The 21,042-nt window shown below is 39.3% G+C and overlaps 1 protein-coding gene across 1 annotated transcript; it reads left to right on the top strand.

Annotated features, from left to right (window-relative positions):
* The first annotated feature begins 431 nt into the window (after nucleotides 1-431).
* Nucleotides 432-8,308, top strand: LOC112813399 (zinc finger X-linked protein ZXDB). The gene has a single exon (XM_025858447.2). The coding sequence runs from the start codon at nucleotides 1,100-1,102 to the stop codon at nucleotides 3,527-3,529; it is 2,430 nt and encodes an 809-aa protein (XP_025714232.1). The 5' UTR covers nucleotides 432-1,099; the 3' UTR covers nucleotides 3,530-8,308.
* Nucleotides 8,309-21,042: the final 12,734 nt, after the last annotated feature.

The following is a 21,042-nucleotide window of genomic DNA, read 5'->3' as shown; positions in this document are numbered from 1 at the left end:
ACAGACAAGTCGGAAGATCATCATCATCATCATTAACACAATCATTAGGCATCACAGGCCAAATCCATTACAGTGAGATTGGGTCACCACACTGAAATGCAAGCCGGCACACCAGGACTATTGAACACGGTCATATGTGTATTTTTCTCAGCAGAGTCCATAACAGTGACTTAGGGCTTAATCTTATCACACTTAACTGGTACTCCTGTCCAGAGACCTCCATGTGCTGGAGAATCTAGAGTTAGCTAAGGAATGCTGTGGGACTGGACATGAAATTTACCATGGTGTAATGGCAAAGAGCTGGTTTAGGTTGTGCACCCTCTTAGAAGAACCCAGGGGTGGGGTGGGTTTTCCAGGATTCAATATAAATTGTTTCATCTTCCAGGCTTTGCACTTCTAGGCTGAACAGTGGTAATCTGTTTTGGCCCCACCTCTTACTCATTCTAATTTCTGTATCAGCAGGCAATAAATAAATAAATAAATAAAATTTTCCTGAGGACCTTGCTCAAGACAGTTCTGGATATGGAACTTGCCCAGGAAAAGAAAATCATTTTCAGCATAATTTGCTAGCATTATGGTAGTTTAATGTTGACACATAGTGTATTGTCCCAGGAATTTTCTCTCACTGGATTGATAAATCCAGCCAGGCAGCCATCCAGTAAACAATTTTTTACAAAAATCACCATGCTTACCACTGGGAGGGGGTGAGGGTGTTTATTTTGGTATATACAGTGATGTACAGATTTAAGTTGCATTTAGCAGATAGATTGCTAGGTATTCCAGCACCATTTACCAAGTGAACTTTCATTTCCCCATTATCTGGGAAGACGTCCTTGATTTCCTACAAATATTGAATGTAGAACTTATTTGTGCATACCAGGCTCTGCCTTTGGGCTTTCTATTCTGTCCCAGAGACCCAGTACCAGAATATTTAAATCACTGTGTCGTTAAACACGTTTTAATATCTGATAGGGCCAGTTTCTGCGCATTGCACATTTTTTTTTTTTTCCCTTTCAGGAACGTGTTCAGGCCCGCGGCAGGGGGCGGGGTCGCGCCTCCTCCGTGGCTCTGGTTCCAGTGGAGCCTCACCGACGCGGAGATGGAAAGCCCGAGGCTGCTCCCGCCTCGAGGGACACGACAGAGCGGCGGTGCTGGCAGCCCCGCGGGCGCCAGCCGGTTCCACGGCGGCCCTGACCCGCGGGCTGGCCAGGTCCCCGCGCGCCGCCTCCTGCTGCTCCGGGGCCCCCAAGATGGCGGGCCCGGGAGGCGGCACGAGGAGGCCCGAGCGGCCTCACGGGGCCCGGGCCCGAGCCCGTTGGCGCCGAGGTCGGATCACGCTGGCGGCGGCGGCGGCGGCGACAGCGATGACTTCTTCCTGGTGTTGCTGGACCCGGCGGGTGGCGATGTGGAGACCACGGGCGCCGGCCAGGCCGCAGGGCCTGTATGGAGGGAGGAGGCCGAGTCGGTCCCACAGCTCCAGCAGGGTGAGAATGGCGCGAATCCCGCGGGCCGCCAGGCGCTAGGCCCCCGCTGCCTGTCCGCAGTCCCCGCCCCATCCCCGGCTGAAAACCCGATCCCCGCCCCAGGCCTGGGACCCGCCGCGGCCTTCACGGGCACCGTCACCATCCACAACCAAAACCTGCTGTTGCGCTTCGAGAACGGTGTCCTCACCCTGGCCACGCCCCCGCCGCCAGCCTGGGAGCCTGGGGTCGCGCCTGCCCCTCAGCCTGGGGGTCTGATGGCTCCGCAAGCGGGGGTCCCGCACGCCGCGCAGCCCAGCGACTGCCCGGAGCTGCCGCCCGACCTCCTGCTGGCGGAGCCGGCGGAACCGGCGCCCGCCCCCGCGCCTGAGGAGGAGGCAGAGGGCCGAGCCGCAGCCGAGAGTCCCCGCAGGCCGCTGGGCCCAGGCCCGGGCGTGGTGCTGTACCTGTGTCCCGAGGCGCAGTGCGGACAAACCTTCGCCAAGAAGCACCAGCTGAAGGTGCACCTGCTGACTCACAGCAGCAGCCAGGGCCAGCGGCCCTTCAAGTGCCCCCTGGGCGGCTGTGGCTGGACTTTCACCACCTCCTACAAGCTCAAGAGGCACCTGCAGTCGCACGACAAACTGCGGCCCTTTGGCTGCCCTGCGGAGGGCTGTGGCAAGAGCTTCACCACGGTGTATAACCTCAAGGCGCACATGAAGGGCCATGAGCAGGAGAACTCGTTCAAATGCGAGGTGTGCGAGGAGAGCTTCCCCACTCAGGCCAAACTCAGCGCCCACCAGCGCAGCCATTTCGAGCCTGAGAGGCCGTACCAGTGCGCGTTTTCTGGCTGCAAGAAGACGTTTATCACAGTGAGTGCCCTGTTTTCCCATAACCGTGCCCATTTCAGGGAACAGGAACTCTTTTCCTGCTCTTTTCCTGGCTGCAGCAAACAGTACGACAAGGCTTGTCGCCTGAAAATTCACCTGCGGAGCCACACCGGTGAGAGACCTTTCCTTTGTGACTTTGACGGCTGTGGCTGGAACTTCACCAGCATGTCCAAACTCTTAAGGCACAAAAGGAAGCACGAGGATGACCGGAGGTTCATGTGCCCTGTGGAAGGCTGTGGGAAATCTTTCACAAGGGCTGAGCATCTGAAAGGCCACAGCATAACCCACCTGGGCACAAAGCCTTTTGTGTGCCCTGTGGAAGGCTGCTGTGCCAGGTTCTCTGCTCGCAGTAGTCTCTACATTCACTCCAAGAAACACTTGCAGGACGTGGACACTTGGAAAAGCCGTTGCCCAGTCTCTACTTGTAATAAACTCTTCACATCCAAGCACAGCATGAAGACCCACATGACCAAAAGGCACAACCTCGGCCAGGATCTCTTAGCTCAGCTGGAAGCTGCGAATTCTCTTACGCCCAGCAGTGAACTTACCAGCCAGGGACAGAGTGATCTCAGTGATGCAGAGCTAGTGTCTCTCTTCTCTGATGTGCCTGGCAGTAGTTCTGCTGCAGTGTTGGACACAGCATTGGTGAACTCTGGAATCTTGACTATTGATGTGGCTTCTGTGAGTTCAACTCTGGCAGGGAGCCTCCCTGCTAATAATAATAATTCCTTAGGGCAGGCTGTGGACCCTCGGGCCTTGATGGCCACCAGTGACCTTCCTCAAAGTCTGGATACCTCTCTCTTTTTTGGAACGACAGCCTCTGGTTTTCAGCAGAGTCCCTTAGATATGGATGATGTCCCAAGTCTAAGTGTGGGGCCATTGGCATCTCTGGGCTCTTTGACTATGAAAAACTCAAGTCAAGAGCCCCAAGCTTTGACCCCCAGCAGTAAGCTAACAGTGGACACGGATGCTCTGACTCCTTCAAGCACCCTTTGTGAAAACAGTGTCTCAGAACTACTGCCGCCAACCAAAGCAGAATGGAATGTACATCCTGACTCTGACTTCTTTGGACAGGAGGAAGAAACCCAGTTTGGATTCTCCTCCAATCCAGCAGGAAACCATGGTTCTCAGAAAGAAACAGATCTTATCACAGTGACTGGCAGCTCATTTTTGGTATGAACTAACTATTAATTCCTTGCCACGTGGCTTATTCTTATGAATTACACTCAATTTTTAGGCTAGTCTGGACTAAATGTTTAAATTCAGTCATTCCTTATAGGTTTAAAAAACAGCAACGCCCTGGGCTGTAAGTTTGGAGATTAAATTATGATCTTGACTCTGGAACTGTCAAGTTGTGTGACCCTGAGCAAGTTACTTAACCTATCTGAGCCTTAATTTCCTTATTTATAAAATGAGGTGGTTTGAATAGATTGTTTCTAAGGTCTTTTCAGCTCTGTAATTCCTTGATAATAAGCTTATTTCTTTGGAAAAAAAATTAGGACATTTTTTAGTGATTGTGGTGCATGTGCTTTTTTTTCAAACGTACATAATAGTATAATGAACAGCCATGTGCTTAGCACTCAACCTCAACTATTATCCATTTGCAAACAGTTTTATCTAATCCCCACTCTAACCCTCATCAAGAATTATTTTGGAATAAATACCATACTTTACATCATTTCAACCATAATTATTCTATATATAGTTCTATAAAGTATGGTCTCTTTTGGAAAAAATTACAATTCCATTATCATACTTAATGTTAACAGTAACTCCTTAATATCAATAAATATCCAGATTCCAATTGCAATTGTCTCATAAATGCTATTTATGTTAGTATTTTTAGTATAAAATTCCAGTAACTCTCATAAGTCTTTTTCATCTGTGTTTCCCGTTTGTCTCTTTCTTTGCACTTTTATTTGTTGAAGAAATAGGTTGTTTCACATGTAGCATTTACCACAATCTTAAATTTTTGTGATTACATCCTTGTGGTGTTAAGTTCCTTTACCCTCTGTTTCCTTAATTTGGTAGGTGGATCTAGAGACTTGATCAGAATGGAAGTATGATTTTGGGGGCAGGAATATTTCTTAGGTCATGTATTCTTTTTATAAGGTGATACATAATGTCTGGTTCTCTCTTTTTTTGTGATATTTGCAGCTGCTGCTGATGAATGCATTTATTGGTGATTACCTGTGTTTCTGATATCATGGGTTGTTCTTATAGGATTACTATTAGTGGAGGAGGAAATGCTGTTTAAGGCATTTATAAAAGTTTAATTGAAGTATTATTCAATGCCAGAATATTTTCTTAAATAGTGATAGAATTAACAAGAAAAAAGATAACAAAAAATATGTTGGCTATTCTCACCATTTATAATCCTGACCCTTTTTAATGAGGTAGGATTTGTTTTTGTTGAAGTTGTCAGCCAGAATTTTGACATGAAACAAGCCCAGGGTCAAATTTGTGTGGGATAAGTGGCCTTGAATAAATTAGTCTCACTAAGCCTGAGTTTCCTAGCTGTCAAATGATCATAGCAATGCACACACATAGATAACACACTTTAAACTTTTCTTCTTTTCCAGTTTTTAATACGCAAGGAAAAGAATTATGTGCTTTGGCATATTTTTTTTTTTTTTTTTTTTTACCCTCTCAGGCCTTCCTTCTGTAAGGGAGAAATTGAGATAATTTAATCCTATTAATGTTTAGGCAATAAGTTTTGTTAGGGTTAGAGTGAGGTAGGATAGGGAATCTGTATTTTCTCCACTGAATAATCCCGCCCCCTTCCAGGAATTTCTGTGGGGAAATGCCAGGAGTGGAGACATTGCTCACAGGTATACTGCAACTCTTTCCCTTAGATCAGTTTGTCACCTTCTTTGCTCTGCTTCCAAAGTCAGACTTTGCTGTGATTACGGAGCCTGCTGTTGCATGAAGCTTTGATAATGGAGCAGAGGTTTCCTCCTTTCTGTGGTCTGGAGAGCTCATTGTTTGCATTTTCTCAGAGTTGGAAGGATAGAATTAATCTGATTATTGTGTGAGCTGTCTGTCTTATATGAGTACAGCTTTTGAATTTTGTGGAACATCTTCACAACTGGTATCTTATTTGTTGTTCAGAACAACCCTGTGTAGTAGTTTTGGCAAAGTCTGTATTGTGACTGGTGACAGTTTAGCCAACTTACATTCCAAATGGGCTTTGGCTAGTGACTGACAGTTCTATACATAGCTTAAAACAAAGAAGAGAATTTGTTTTCACCTCTCCTTTTCCACTCATCCAACTTCCATGATTCATTCCAGTGTCAAGACTAGCTGCTGTTTCGGACTTTAATTGATTTCTGTTACTTTCTGCTTAACCACTCCACTCCCTTGCATGTGCATGTGCATTCCGGTCTTTGCCATTCTTTTCTTTTTCTTATTTTTTAATGGATAGTTTTCCTGCCCCTGTTTTCTCATCTTAGATAATACTGTGTGTAACACACACACACACACACACACACACACACACACACACACATGATTCATGATAAACGAGATTATTTTCTACATTGTTCAGATGAGAAGTAGATTTCTGTTTCATTATTTTCATTTTTTAAAAGTTTTTGCCACAGAGTTTGGCTAACTAATGCTCTCTTATTTGCTGTAGTGTACTAGTCCAGTAGTGTTTGCACGTGAATGTCTATGGATGACAGTTATTGTAGCACTTTGGCAGTGCACTAAAAATTTGCCACTTTGAAATGTTTCTGTACTGTGTGTGGGTATACACACATACACACATATATTTTTTTAAGTGGTTGTATTCGTTTAGTGAAAAAAGTAGGCATACTTTTGTAAATCAGAAATGTTCAGAATTGTATTGTCTACTCATTCAACAGTTTTCTCCCTTTGCTTTGAAATATTTGTATTTATAAAGTGCATTTCAAAAATATTGTCATTCATTAAGGTCTCTTAAATAGACCATTATTTTTCATGTCCAGAAGATATGTGTGTCAAGCATCGAAATGAATGCACAAGTAGCAAACATCAAATAAATTATTTAAACACCAAGAGAATTTAATACTGTGACTTTATTTTTTTTAATCCCTTAAACCAACTTTCTCCCACTAAAAATCATAAAATATATTTTTTTCTTATTCATCACTGGAATTTTCATAGGACAAATGTTACTTTTCTAAAAAATAAAAGCTTTTATTTGTCCATGGGCTCACAAGAGTTTCACTGAACAAATTTGTTCAAATGATTTCTCTTTCAACACCATTTTCTAGAAAAATGGTGACCCACTTTATACTTTCAAGGTAAGAAGTCTAATTTTTGTTGGTGGTGACATAAAGTTGGGAGTACTCCTTTTAAATAATGGCACATGTTTTAATTTAATCCTATTTATTTTCTTTTTCCCTTCAGTCTTTGGTTTATTAAAAAATCTTGCCAAAAATAAGCCTTGCCAAAAAATTAGTAAAATCTTGTCAATTAAAAACACAACAACTTGATGACTTAAAAAGAAGTCTGCTTCTAGGGGTTCTATTGATCATTTTGATTGTAAATTAAAATATATATTGGCATTGGCATTTTTAGAAATTAGTATAATTAATATAACATAATGCTTGAGTAACAGGAGTAAAACATGGGTAGATTATGAAGTTAATTTGTCTTGGTGACCTAAACTCTTCATGTTCTTATCCAGGAAACATATAAGAAGGCAATTTGTCAGCTGGAGTCTCCATTGTATTTATTTCAAATTAACAAATACTTATTAAGCATCATTGTGCAAATACAACATAACATATTGAGGATTCTATGATAAGAATAATATGCAACTCTGACCTTTAAGGAGATCAGTTTTTTTGTTTTGTTTTAAGATTTTATTTATTTATTTGACACAGAGAGAGAGACAGTGAGAGAGGGAACACAAGCAGGGGGAGTGGGTGAGGGAGAAGCGGGCTTCCTGCTGAGCAAGGAGCCCGATGCGGGGCTCAATCCCAGGACCCTGGGATCATGACCCGAGCCGAAGGCAGACGCTTAACGACTGAGCCACCCAGGTGCCCCAAGGAGATCACAGTTGATAGGAGAAGAGAGAAAAACATTTATTAAAGAATTGGAGAACAGAAATGGGGTTAAGTTTAATTCGGTACCAAAATGACTGAGAGGTAAACACACACACACACCCCACACCCCCACTTCTCCCCACACACAATAAGAACAGTGAGAAATTTATTCTGGGCAGAGGTGAAAACATGTGAACATGTTTTAATAGAGAAGTCAGATCATGGAAATTATGTCTTAGAAAGATTAATGTAATGGAGATGTACAGTATGAATTAGGTGGGAGAGACTGGAATAGGAGAATCAATGAAAAAACTTGTAGCAATTCAAGTGTAATATGATGAAGCATAAAGCCTGGACTAGAGTGATGTCAGTGGGAAGTGAAAGGAAGGAACCAAAATTGAAGAAGTTTTCAAATTGAGGAAAGAGTAATCCTTAGTGCCTCATTAGGGAGATAGATAATATAGATAGATGATAGATAGATGATAGGTGATAGGTGACAGAGAGAGACCGAGAGAAATCAGAAATGATAACTCGGGTATCCTTGGGGACTGTAATAATCACATTTTTACTAACTGAGGGATGTAAGGAAGAGTTTTCAGAATTAAGTATGTAAAGATGGTGTTTAGTTAAATGCTAATTGATAAATCATAGTTATCCCTGCATAAGCTATCCATATTGTGGTTTATCCACTTTCTAGACAACAACAGAGGGCTGCTTCCTCTTTCTTGGTTCCTTCAGGCATGCTCAGAACTATCTATATAGTTCTATTCTTTTTCCTTCCCTTTCAATGACCAGAATCCTCCTCATCTTGTCTTGAATGATCTATATCTGCACTAATCAATATGGCAACTACTAGTCATATGTGGCTATTGAGCACTTAAAATGTGGCTACTATGAGAGACTGGATTTTTATTTTATTTAATTTATTTATTTAAAGATTTTTATTTATTTGACAGACACAGTGAGAGGGGGAACACAAGCAGGGGGAGTGGGTGAGGGAGAAGCAGGCTTCCCGCTGAGCAGGGAGCCCAATGCGGGGCTCAATCCCAGGACCTTGGGACCATGACCTGAGCCAAAGGCAGACGCTTAACGACTGAGCCACCCAGGCGCCCCTGAGAGACTGGATTTTTAATTTAAATTTAAATTTAAAGCTGAAACAGTTTAAAATAGTTTCCTGTTAAGTATAATCTTATTGTTTTAGTAGGATTAATTTTCACTTTAACCGCTGACAATTTTGCATCTGAATTAAGACATGCTATAAAATACCAGATTTTGAAGGCTTAGTTTAAAAAATTAAAATATTTCATGAGTATGTGTATACTGATTACATATTGAATAATATTTGAATTTATTCAGCTTTATTGAGGTATAATTGACAAAGTTGTAAGATATTTAAAATGTACGTTGTGGTGATATGTATACGTTGTGAAAGGATTCCCACCATCTACTTAACACATCCATCACCTCACATATTTATTTATTTGTAGTGGAAAAATTTTATTTTAAATATATTTGCTCAAAGAAAATGTAATATTAAAATTAATTTTAGAAGTTTATTTTTTAATTTTTATTTCTTATTTCTTATTCTTTTTTATTATTATGTTCAATTAGCCAACATATAGTACATCATTAGTTTTTGATGTAGTGTTCAATGATTCATTAGTTGCCTATAACACCCAGGGCTCATCACCACACATGCTCTCCTTAATACCCTTTAGAGGTGGGGGGCAAAGGGCAGAGCGAGAGGGAGAAAATCTTAAGCAGGCTCCATGCCCAATCTTTGACTTGAGATGTGCTAGAAGTGATCTTAGAAATTTTATACTTTCCTTTCTCATTTTATGAATGAGAAAAAACTATTAAAGCCTATACTTTTGTATGTGAAATTTATTTTATTATAAGCATGAAGGCAAAATTTAATTTTCTGGAATAATAGGGACATTATTTTGAAAATAACTATTATATAGTCACACTAGCTGGAAGGAAGGAAATAGTAATTCATTTCATGTAATATTTGAGGCTGAGACCTAAACATGAAGGAATTTAAAAATTCACCAGTACACTAGGGTGTGTGTGTGTGTGGAAGGGTTGTCCAGATAAATATGTATTTTGATTTCTAGGCAAAAACAGTAGTTTAACACTTTCAGTCTGTTCCAAATTAGCAAAGTTTTCTTTAATGATGAGCACCTTAAGTGTTCAAGATGTAAAACATGGACAAAAATTAACAAAAACAAGCAGGATTGGAATGACATTCTACTTGTAGCATAAATGCAATAAAATGTCATTTATTTTAAACAGGACTAACCTCCCTCTTCTGTTTATAATATAGAGTGGGGAGATAACTCCAGGGTGAGATTTGGCTCACTGACAGGAGGAAATTGGCCATATGTCTGCTTGGACATTGGCCAGGACAACCCTAGTAGAAATTCCAGTAAATGCAGTAGTAGCAGTTCATCCCAAGCTATTTCAAACTTTAGTTGATGCCACAATGAGTCGTTTCCTGTCCAAAGTGGCTGTATCACTTAGTTAACACGTACTGGAGTCAAACCTTAGTACTTGATATTTCTAGTAAGATTTAACATGTCACATTAAATTCACATATGTTGTGGCTTCCTGGAACTAATTAATTATTATGTTATAATTTTGACAATAATTCAGATTCATGCCTTAATGATAATAGTAAAAAAATGAATGTCAATATTTAATTATTTGACTCCATTTAAAAAATATTTTGACTAAATCAAATTTTCTTTTACGTGGAGCATATTTTTCCACATTATTTGAGTATGTCTCAATCATTTTGTAAGCTGCAAGCAATAAAAATGAGAACTCTGTTAAAATAAATATTTAGAATTATAGTCTTAAAGAGTATTGGGAACTTTGAAAATGGAGAAAGTTAGGCGGGCTTCCCTCCATTTACAAATCAGTGATAGAGCTCTTGGAAAAATCTGAGTAAGACATTCAGTGAATCTTGTGGCTAAGATGAACTTTATAGAAAAAAGTCAGTTGATTTTATCATTTTAAATTATCCATTTATATTTATCAAGTTGGCCTCTGAATATAATCTTACATGCTGTAAGAACATAGAGAATTCTGTTTTTAAAAACGTCATCTAAAATATCAGATCATTTTTAAATTTTCAAGAAACCTCCATACTATTTTCCAGAGTGGCTGCACCAGTTTGCATTCCTGCCAACAATATGAGGGTTCCCTTTTCTCTGCATCCACGTCAATACCTATTGTTCCTTGTGTTCTTAATTTTAGCCATTCTGACTGGTGTGAGGTGCTATCTCATTGTTCTTTTGATTTATTTCCATGAAGATGAATGATGTTGAGTATCTTCTGATGTGTATGTTAGCCATCTGTATGTCTTCTTTGGAAACCTGTTGATTCATGCCTTCTGCCCATTTTTTTTAACTGGATTCTTTCTCTTTAATTTAAATTCAATTAGCCAACATATAGTACATTATTAGTTTCAGATGTAGAGTTCAGTTATTCATCCGTTGCATATTAACACCCAGTGCTCATCACATCATGTGCCCTCCTTAATGCCCATCACCCTTACCCCATCCCCCCACCCCCCACCCCTCCAGCAACCCTCAGTTTGTTTCCTATAGTTAAGAGTCTCAAATGGTTTGTCTCCCTCCCTGATTTCTTCTCATTCAGTTTTCCCTCCCTTTTCCTATGATCTTCTGCACTATTCCTTATATTCCACATATGAGTGAAGCCATATGATAATTGTCTTTCTCTGACTGACTTATTTCACTCAGCATAATACCCACTAGTTCCATCCACGTTGATGTAAATGGTAAGTATTCATCCTTTTTGATGGCTGAGTAATATTCCATTGTGAAATACCACATCTTCCTTATCCATTCGTCTGTTGATGGACATTTGGGCTCTTTTTACAGTTTGAATATTGTGGACATTGCTGGATTATTTTTTAAGTGTTGATTTTTGTAAGTTCTTTATAAATTTTGGATACTAACCCTTTATCAGATACGTCATTTGCAAATATATTCTCCTAGTTTGAAGGTTACCTTTTAGTTTTGTTGATTGTTTCCTTTGCTGTGCAGATTTTTATTTTGATGAAGTCCCAGTAGGGTGTTTTTTGTTTTTCGTTTTTTGGGGTTTTTTTTGCTTTTGTTTCTCTTGTGTCAGGAGACATAACTTGTAAGAATTTGCTACAGCTGATGCAAAAAAGGTTGCTGCCTGTGTTCTCCTCTAAGATTTTGATGGTTTTCTGTTTCACATTTAGGTTTTTCATCCATCTGGAATTGATTTTTGTGTATGGTATAAGAAAGTGGTCCAGGTTCATTTGCTTGCATGTTTCTGTCCAGTTTTCCCAGAACCATTTGTTGAAGAGACTGTATTTTTTCCATTGGATATTTGTTCTTGCTTTGTCAAAGATTAATTGACCATATAGTTATCGGTTCATTTCTGGCTTTTCTATTCTGTTCCCTTGAACTATGTGTCTATTTTTGTGCCAGTAGTATACTGTCTTGATGACTGCAGCATTTTAATGTACCTTGAAGTGAGGAATTGTGATAACTCGAGCTTTGCTTTGCTTTTTCAAGATTGCTTGGGCTACCCAGGGTCTTTTGTGATTCCATACAAAATTTAGGATTGTTTGTTCTAGCTTGTAATACATGCTGGTGGTATTTTGATAGGGATTACATTAAAGATGTACATTGGTTTGGGTAATATAGTCATTTTAGCAATATTTGTTCTTCCAATCCATGAGCATGGAATGTTTTTCCAATTCTTTGTGTCACGTTCAGGTTCTTTCGTAAGTGTTCTATGGTTTTCAGAGTACAGATCTTTTACCTCTTTGGTTAGGTTTATTCCTAGGTATATTATGGGTTTTGGTGCAGTTGTAAATGGGGTCAATTCCTTGATTTCTTTTTTGCTGCTTCATTATTGGTGTATAGAAATGCAAACAGTTTCTGTACATTGATTTTGTATCAGGAGACTTTACTGAATTCATGTATCAGTTTTATCAAGTTTTTGGTGGAGTCTTGGGTTTTCTGTATAGAGTATCATGCCATCACAAGTAGTGAAAGTTTGACTTCTACCTTGCCAATTTGAATGCTTTTATTTCTTTTTGTTGCTGTTTTATTTCTTATTACTAACACTAGGGCTTCCAGTACTATGTTAAATAACAGTGTTGTGAGTGGATGTCCCTGTCGTTTTCCTGACCATAGAGGAAAAACTCTCAGTGTTTCTCCATTGAGAATGATATTAGTTGTGGGGTTTTCATATATGGCCTTTATTATGTTAAGGTATGTTCCTTCTATCCCTATGTTGTTGAGGGTTTTTATAAAGAATGGATGCTAAGGGCACCTGGGTGGCTCAGTCAGTTAAGCATCTGACTCTTAATTTTGGCTCAGGTCATAATCTTGGATTCTTGAGATCGAGCCCTGCATTTGGTTCTGCACTCAGTGCAGAGTCTGCTTGGGATTATCTCTCTCCCTTTCTCTGCCCCTCCCCCCACTCATGCTGTCTTTCTCTCTCTCTCTCAAATAATAAATCAATATTTTTTTTAAAAATGGATGCTATATTTTGTCAAATACTTTTTCTGCATCAACTGAGAGAATCATATGGTTCTTAATTGTTTCTTTTATTAATGTGGTGTATCACTTGATTGATTTGTGAACATTGAACTACACTTGCAGCCCAGAAATAAATCCCACTTGATTATGGTGAGTGATTCCTTAAATGTACTGTTGGATTTGATTTGCTAGTATTTTGTTGAGAATTTTTGCATCCATGTTCATCAGGGATATTGGCCTGTAATTCTCCTTTTTATTAAGGTCTTTGGTTGGTTTGGGGATCGATGTAATGCTGGCCTCAGAAAATGAATTTGGAAGTTTTCCTTCCTTTTCTATTTATTGGAACAGTTTGAGAAGAACAGGTATTAACTCTTCTTTAAATGTTTGGTAGAGGGGCGCCTGGGTGGCTCAGTCGTTAAGTGTCTGCCTTTGCTCAGGTCATGATCCCAGGGTCCTGAGATGGAGTCCCGCTTTGGGCTCCCTGCTCCGCGGGAGACCTGCTTCTCCCTCTCCTACTCCCCTGCTTGTGTTCCCTCTCTTGCTGTGTCTATCTCTGTCAAATAAATAAAATCTTAAAAATAAATAAATAAATAAATAAATAAATAAATAAATAAATAAATGTTTGGTAGAATTCCCCAGGGAAGCCTTCTGGGCCTGAACTTTTATGTTGTTGTTGGGAGATTTTTGATTACTGATTCAATTTCTTTGCTGATTATCAGTCTGTTCAAGTTTTCTATTTCTTCCTGTTTCAGTTTTGGTACTTTTTATGTTTCTAGGAATTTATCCATTTCTTCCAGGTTGTTCAGTTTCTTGACATATAATATTCTCATATAATAGTTTGTATTTTTGTGGTGTTGGTTGTTATTGCTACTCTCTCATTTGTGCTTTTATTTCTTTGGTTTCCATCTCTTTTCTCTTTGATGAGTCTGGCTACGGATTTATCAATTTTATTAATGTTTTCAAAGAACTAACTCCTGCTTTCATTGACCTGTTCTAATTTTTCCCTTTATTTTTGATTTTGTTTTGTTTTTAGTTTCTATATCATTTATGTCTACTGTAGTCTTTAGTAATTCCTTTCTTCTGCTGGCTTTAGGCTTCATTTGTTGTTCTTGTTCTAGCTCCTTTAGGTGTAAACTTAAGTTGTTTATTTGAGATTTTTCTTCCTTTTTGAGGTAGGCCTGTATTGCTATATACTTCCCTTTTATGAACAGTTTTGCTGCATCGCTAAGGTTTTGGACAGTGATGTTTTCAGTTTCATTTGATTTCATGTATTTTTTTTAATTTCTTCTTTGATTTCCTTCTTGACCCATTCATTGTTTAGTAGCATGTTTTTTTTTAATTTAAATTCAATTAGCCTGGGGCGCCTGGGTGGCTCAGTCGGTTAAGTGTCTGCCTTCGGCTGAGGTCATGATCCCAGGGTCCTGGAATCGAGCCCCACTTCGGGCTCCCTGCTCCACGGGAAACCTGCTTCTCCCTCTCCCACTCCCCCTGCTTGTGTTCGCTCTTTTGCTGTGTTTCTGTCAAATAAATAAATACAGTCTTTTAAAAAAGGACGCCTGGGTGGCTCAGTTGGTTGAGCGACTGCCTTTGGCTCAGGTCATGATCCTGGAGTCCCTGGATTGAGTCCCACATTGGCCTCCCTGCTCGGCAGGGAGTCTGCTTCACCCTCTGACCCTCCCCTCTCTCATGTGCTCTCTCTCTCTCAAATAAATAAAATCTTTAAAAAAATAAATTCAATTAGCCAACATATAAAATACATCATTAATATTTGATGTAATGTTCAATGATTCATTACTTGCATATAACACCTAGTGCTCATCACATCATGTGCCCTCCTTAATGTCCATCATCTAGTCACCCCATCCCCCCACCTAATTCCCTTTCCACAACCCTCAGTTTATTTCCCAGGGTCAAGAGTCTCATATGGTTTGTCTCCCTGTCTGATTTCCTCCTGTTCAGTTTTCCCTCCCTGTCCCTATGATCTTCTACGTTATTCCTTTTATTCCACATATGACTGAAACCATATGATAATTGTGTTTCTCTGATTGACATATTTCAATTAGCATAATACCCTCCAGTTCCATCCATGTTGATGAAAATGGTAGATATTCATCCTTTCTGATGGCTGAGTAATATTCCATTGTATATATGAACCACATCTTTGTTCATTCATCTGTTGAAGGGCATCTCAGTTCCTTCCAGTTTGGCTATTGTGGACATTGCTGCTATGAACTTTGGAGTGAAGGTGCCCCTTCTTTTCACTACATCTATATCTTTGAGGGTAAATACCCAGTAGTGCAATTGCTGGGTCATAGGGTAGCTCTATTTTTGACATTTAAGGAGCCTCCATACTGTTTTCCAGAGCGGCTGTACCAGCTTGCATTCCCACCAACAGTGTAAGATGGTTCCCCTTTCTCCACATCCTCACCAAATTTTGTTCTTTATATCTTATTAATTTTGGCCATTCTAACTGGTGTGAGGTGGTATCTCATTATGGTTTTGATATGTATTTCCCTGATGGCAAGTGATGTGGAGCACTTTATCATGTGTCTGTTGACCATTTGTATATCTTCTTTGGAGAAGTGTCTGTTCATGTTTTCTGCCCATTTCCTGACTTGATTGTTTTTTGGGTGTTGAGTTTGAGAAGTTCTTTATAGATAGTGGATGCCAGCCCTTTATATATTATGTCATTTGCAAATATCTTCTCCCATTCCAGAGGTTGCCTTTTAATTTTGTGGACTGTATCATTTGCCGTGAAGAAACTTTTAATCTTGATGAAGGCCCAAGTGTTCATTTTTGCTTTTGTTTCCCTTGCCTTTAGAGATGTGTCTTGCAAGAAGTTGCTGTGGATGAGGTCAAAGAGGTTACTGCCTGTGTTCTCCTTTAGGATTTTGATGGATTCCTGTCTCACATTGAGTTCTTTCATCCATTTTGAGTTTATCTTTGTGTATGGTGTAAGAGAATTGTTCAGTTTCATTCTTCTGCATGTGGCTGTCCAATTTTCCCTGCAGTATTTATTGAAGAGACTCTCTTTTTTCCATTGGATATTCTTTCCTGATTTGTGGAGTTTTAGTTGACTCTAGAGGTGAGAGTCCATTTGTGGGCTCTCTGTTCTGGTCCATTATCTATGTGTCTGTTTTTGTGCCAGTACTATGCTCTCTTGATGATCACAGCTTTGTAATATACCTTGGAGTCAGGCACTGTGAAACTCCCAGCTTTAGTTTTCTTTTTGAATATTCATCTGGCAATTCGGGGTCTTTTCTCTTTCCATACAAATTTTAGGATTGCTTTTTCCAGCTCTGAAAAATGTTGATGGTATTTTGATAGGGATTGCATTGAATATGTAGATTGCTCTAGGCAGCATAGACATTTTCACAATGTTTATTCTTCCAGTCCATGAACATGGAATGTTTTTCCATCACTTGTGTCTTCCTCAATTACTTTCATAAGTGTTCTGTAGTTTCTAGAGTACAGAACCTTTACCTCTTTGGTTAGGTTTATTCCTAGGTATCTTGTGGTTTTTGGTGCAATTGTAAATGGGATGGATTCCTTAATTTCTCTTTATTCTGTCTTGTTGTTGGTGTATAGAAATGCAACTGATTTGTGTGCATTGATTTTGTATCCTGCCACACTGTTGAATTTCTGTACGAGTTCTAGCAGTTTTGGGGTGGAGTCTTTTGCATCTGTGAAGAGAGTTTGACTTCTTGTTTGCCAGTTTGAATGCCTTTTATTTCTTTTTGTTGTCTGATTGCTGAGACTAGGACTTCTAGTACTGTGTTGAACAGTAGTGGTGAGAATTGGCATTCCTGTCGTGTTCCTGACCTTAAGGGAAAAGCTCTCAGTTTTTACCCCATTGAGAATGATATTCTCTGTGAGCTTTTCATAGATGGCTTTTTATGATATTGAGGTATGTTCCCTCTATCCCTATACTTGCAGGTGTTTGAATCAAGAAAGTATGTTGTATTTTGTAAAATGCTTTTTCTGCATCAATTGAGAGAATCATGTTGTTCTTCTCTTTACTTTTCTTAACGTAATCTATCACATTGATTGATTTTGAATGTTGAACTTCCCTTGCACCCAGGAAAAAATTGCACCTGGTCGTGGTGAATAATCGTTTTAATGTTGTTGGATCCTATTGGCTAGTATCTTGGTGAGTATTTTGGCATCCTTGTTGATCAGGGATATTGGTCTGCAATTCTTTTCGGTGGGGTCTTTGTTTGGTTTGGGGATCAAGGTAATGCTGGCCTCATAGAAAGAGTTTGGAAGTTTTCCTTCCATTTCTATTTTTTGAAACAGCTTCAGGAGAATGGGTATTAGTTCTTCTTTAAGTGTTTGGTAGAATTCCCCCTGGGAAGCCAACTGGCCCTGGACTCTTGTTTTTTGGTAGGTTTTTTATTACTGCTTCAATTTCCTTGCTGGTTATTGGTCTGTTCAGATTGTCTATTTCTTCCTGTTTCAGTGTTGGTACTTTATAAGTATCGGGAATGCATCCATCTGTCTAGATTCCTTAATTTGTTGGCATATTGTTGCTCATAATATGTTCTAACAGTTGTCTGTATTTCCTTGGTATTGGTCATTATCTCTCCCCCTTTCATTCATGATTTTATTAATTTGGGTCCTTTTTCTTTTCTTTTGGATAAGTCTGGCAAGAGGTTCATAGATTTTATTAATTCTTTCAAAGAACCAGCTTCTAGTTCATTGATCTGTTTAATGGTCTTCTGGTTTTTATTTCATTGATTTCTGCTATAATCTTTATTATTTCTCTTCTCCTTCTTGGTTTAGGCTTTATTTGCTGTTCTTTCTCCAGCTCCTTTAGGTACAAGTAGCTTGTGCATTTGGAATTTTTCTAATTTTTTGAAAGAGGCTTGTATTGCTATGTACTTCCCTCTTAAGACACCTTTGCTGTATCCCAGAGGTTTTGAATCGATGTGTTTTCATTCTCATTAGTTTCCATGAATTTTTAAGTTCTTCTTAATTTCTTGGTTGACCCATTCATTCTTTAGCAGGATGCTCTTTAACCTCCAAGTGTTTGAGTTCCTTCCAAATTTCTTGTGATTGAGTTCCAGTTTCAAAACATTGTGGCCTTAAAATATGCAGGGAATAATCTCAGTCTTTTGGTATCTGTTAAGACCTGATTTGTGCCCCAGTATGTGATATTTTCTGGAGAATGTTCCATGTGCACTCGAGAAGAATGAGTATTCTGTTGTTTTAGGATGGAGTGTTCTTTTTTTTTCTTTAAGGATTGTATTTATTTATTTATTTATTTATTTATTTATTTATTTTTTATTTATTTTTCTTGTTTTTTATTAACATATAATGTATTATTTGTTTCAAGTGTACAGGTCTGTGATTCATCAGTCTTATGCAATACACAGTGCTCACCTTAACACATACCCTCCCCAATGTCCATCACCCGACCACCCCATCTCTCCCACCCCCCCCTTCCACTCCAGCAACCTTCAGTTTGTTTCCTGAGATTAAGAGTCTTTTATGGTTTGTCTCCCTCTCTGGTTTCCCCTTGTTTCATTTTTTCCTCTCTTCCCCTATGATCCTCTGCCTTGTTTCTCAAATTCCACATATCAGTGAGATCATATGATAATTGTCTTTCTCTGATTGGCTTATTTCACTTAGCATAATACCCTGTATTTCCATCCACATCATTGCAAATGGCAAGATTTCAATTTTTTGATAGCTGCATAATTTTCCATTGTATATATATATATATATATATATATATATATATATATATATATAACATCTTCTTTATCCATTCATCTGTCGATGAACATCTAGGCTCTTTCCATAGTTTGGCTATTGTGGACATTGCTGCTATAAACTTTGGGGTGCATGTGCCCCTTCGGATTACTACATTTGTATCTTTGGGGTAAATACCCAGTAGTGCAATGACTGGGTTGTAGGGTAGCTCTATTTTCAACTTTTTGAGGAACCTCCATGCTGTTTTCCAGAGTGGCTGCACCAGCTTGCATCCACACCAACAGTGTAGGATGGTGCCCCTTTCTCTGAATCCTTGCCAACATCTGTCATTTCCTGACTTGTTAATTTTAGCCATTCTGACTGATGTGAGGTGGTACCTCATTGTGGTTTTGATTTGTATTTCCCTGTTGCCGAGTGATGTGGAGCACTTTTTCATGTGTCTGTTGGCCATTTGGATGTCTTCTTTGCAGAAATGTCTGTTCATGTCTTCTGCCCATTTCCTGATTGGATTATTTGTTCCTTGGGTGTTGAGTTTGATAGGTTATTTTTAGATTTTGGGTACTAGCCCTTTATCTGATCTGTCATTTGCAAATATCTTCTCCCATTCTGTTGGTTGTCTTTTTTTTTTTACATTTTTTAAAGATTTTATTTATTTATTTGACAGAGACACAGCGAGAGAGGGAACAAAAGCAGGGGGAGTGGGAGAGGGAGAAGCAGATTTCCCACTGAGCAGGGAGCCCAGTGCAGGGCTCAATCTCAGGACCCTGGGATCATGACCCGAGCCGAAGGCAGACATTTAATGACTGAGCCACCCAGGCCCCTGTTGGTTGTCTTTTGGTTTTGTTGACTGTTTCCTTTGCTGTGCAAAAGCTTTTTATCTTGATGAAGTCCCAATAGTTCAAGCTGTATTACAAAGTTATAATCATCAAGACAACGTGGTACTGGCACAAAAAAGGACACATAGATCCATGGAAAAGAATAGGGACCCCAGAAATAGACCCTCAACTCTATGGTCAACTAATCTTTGACAAAGCAGGAAAGAATATCCAGTGGAAAAAAGACAGTCTCTTCAATAAATGATGCTGGGAACATTGGACGGCCACATGCAGAAGAATGAAACCGGACCATTTCTTTACACCATACACAAAAATAGACGCAAAATGGATGAAAGACCTAAATGTGAGACAGGGATCCATCCAAATCCTTGAGAAGAACACATGCAGCAACCTCTTCAACCTCAGTCACAGCAACTTCCTCCTAGACACATCGCCAAGACAAGGGAAGCAATGGCAAAAATTGCGGTTGTCTTTTAGTTTCATTGTGTTGTGGTCAGAAAATATGCATGGTAAGATCTCCATCTTGTTGTACTTGCTGTGGCCTAATTTGTGACCTAGTATGTGGTCTATTCTGGAGAATGTCCCCTGTGCACTTGACAAGAATGTATATTCTGCTGCTTTAAGATGAAATGTTCTGAATATATCTGTTAAGTCCATCTGGTCCAGTGTATCATTCAAAGCCAGTGCTTCCATATTGGTTTTCTCCTTAGATGATCTGCCTGTGAGGTGTTAAAGTCATCTACTATTATTGTATTATTATCAATGAGTTCCTTTATATTTGTTATTAATTGTTTTCTATATTTTGGTGCTCCCAACTTGGGGTCATAAGTACTTATAATTGTTAGATTTTCTTGTTGAGTTGTCCCCTTTATTATGATACAGTGACCTTTTTCTTGTCTTATTATAGTCTTTGGTTTAAAATCTAGAGTGTCTCGTATATGTATTGCTACTTGGGCTTTCTACTGATGCACATTTGCATGTTATATGTTTCTCTCTCCCCTCACTTTCAGTCTGCAGGTGTCTTTAGGGTAAAATGAGTCTCTTGTAGGCAACCTATAGATTGTCTTTTTCTTAATCCATTCTGACACCCTATTCCTTTTGATTGGAGCATTTAGTCCATTTATATTCAGAGTAATTATTGATATGTATTTTGTGCCATTTTATTGCTTGTTTTGTCATTGTTATCTAGATATTTTCTCTGTTCCTTTCTAGTCTTTGTTGCTTTTGGTCTTTCTTTCCTATTCAAAGAGTTCCCTTTAATATTTCTTGGAGTGCTGGTTTAGTGGTCATGAACTCCTTTAGGTTTTGCTTGCCTGGGAAACTCTCTTTCTCTTCTGAATGTTAGCCTTGCTGGATAGAGTATTCTTCACTGCAGAGTTTTCTCATTCAGCACATTGAATATATCATGCCACTTTCTTCTGGTTTGTCAAGTTTCTGTGGAGAGATCTGCAGCTCGAGTTATGGGTCTTCCCTTATAAGTTAGGGACTTATTAGACTTGGTATTTTTAGAATTGTTTTTCTTTATCACTATATTTTGTAAATTTTCATTATAATACCTT

Source organism: Callorhinus ursinus, unplaced genomic scaffold (assembly GCF_003265705.2).
Source record: "Callorhinus ursinus isolate GAN/ISIS: 27379988/994484 unplaced genomic scaffold, GSC_fseal_2.0 scaffold130, whole genome shotgun sequence".
Lineage (NCBI taxonomy): Eukaryota > Metazoa > Chordata > Mammalia > Carnivora > Otariidae > Callorhinus > Callorhinus ursinus.
This window is presented reverse-complemented; position numbering and strand designations above follow the sequence as displayed.

Bases quoted from the DNA above. Each gene is read 5' to 3' on its own strand.
- LOC112813399 (XM_025858447.2), top strand. From the start codon at position 1,100: ATGGAAAGCCCGAGGCTGCTCCCGCCTCGAGGGACACGACAGAGCGGC.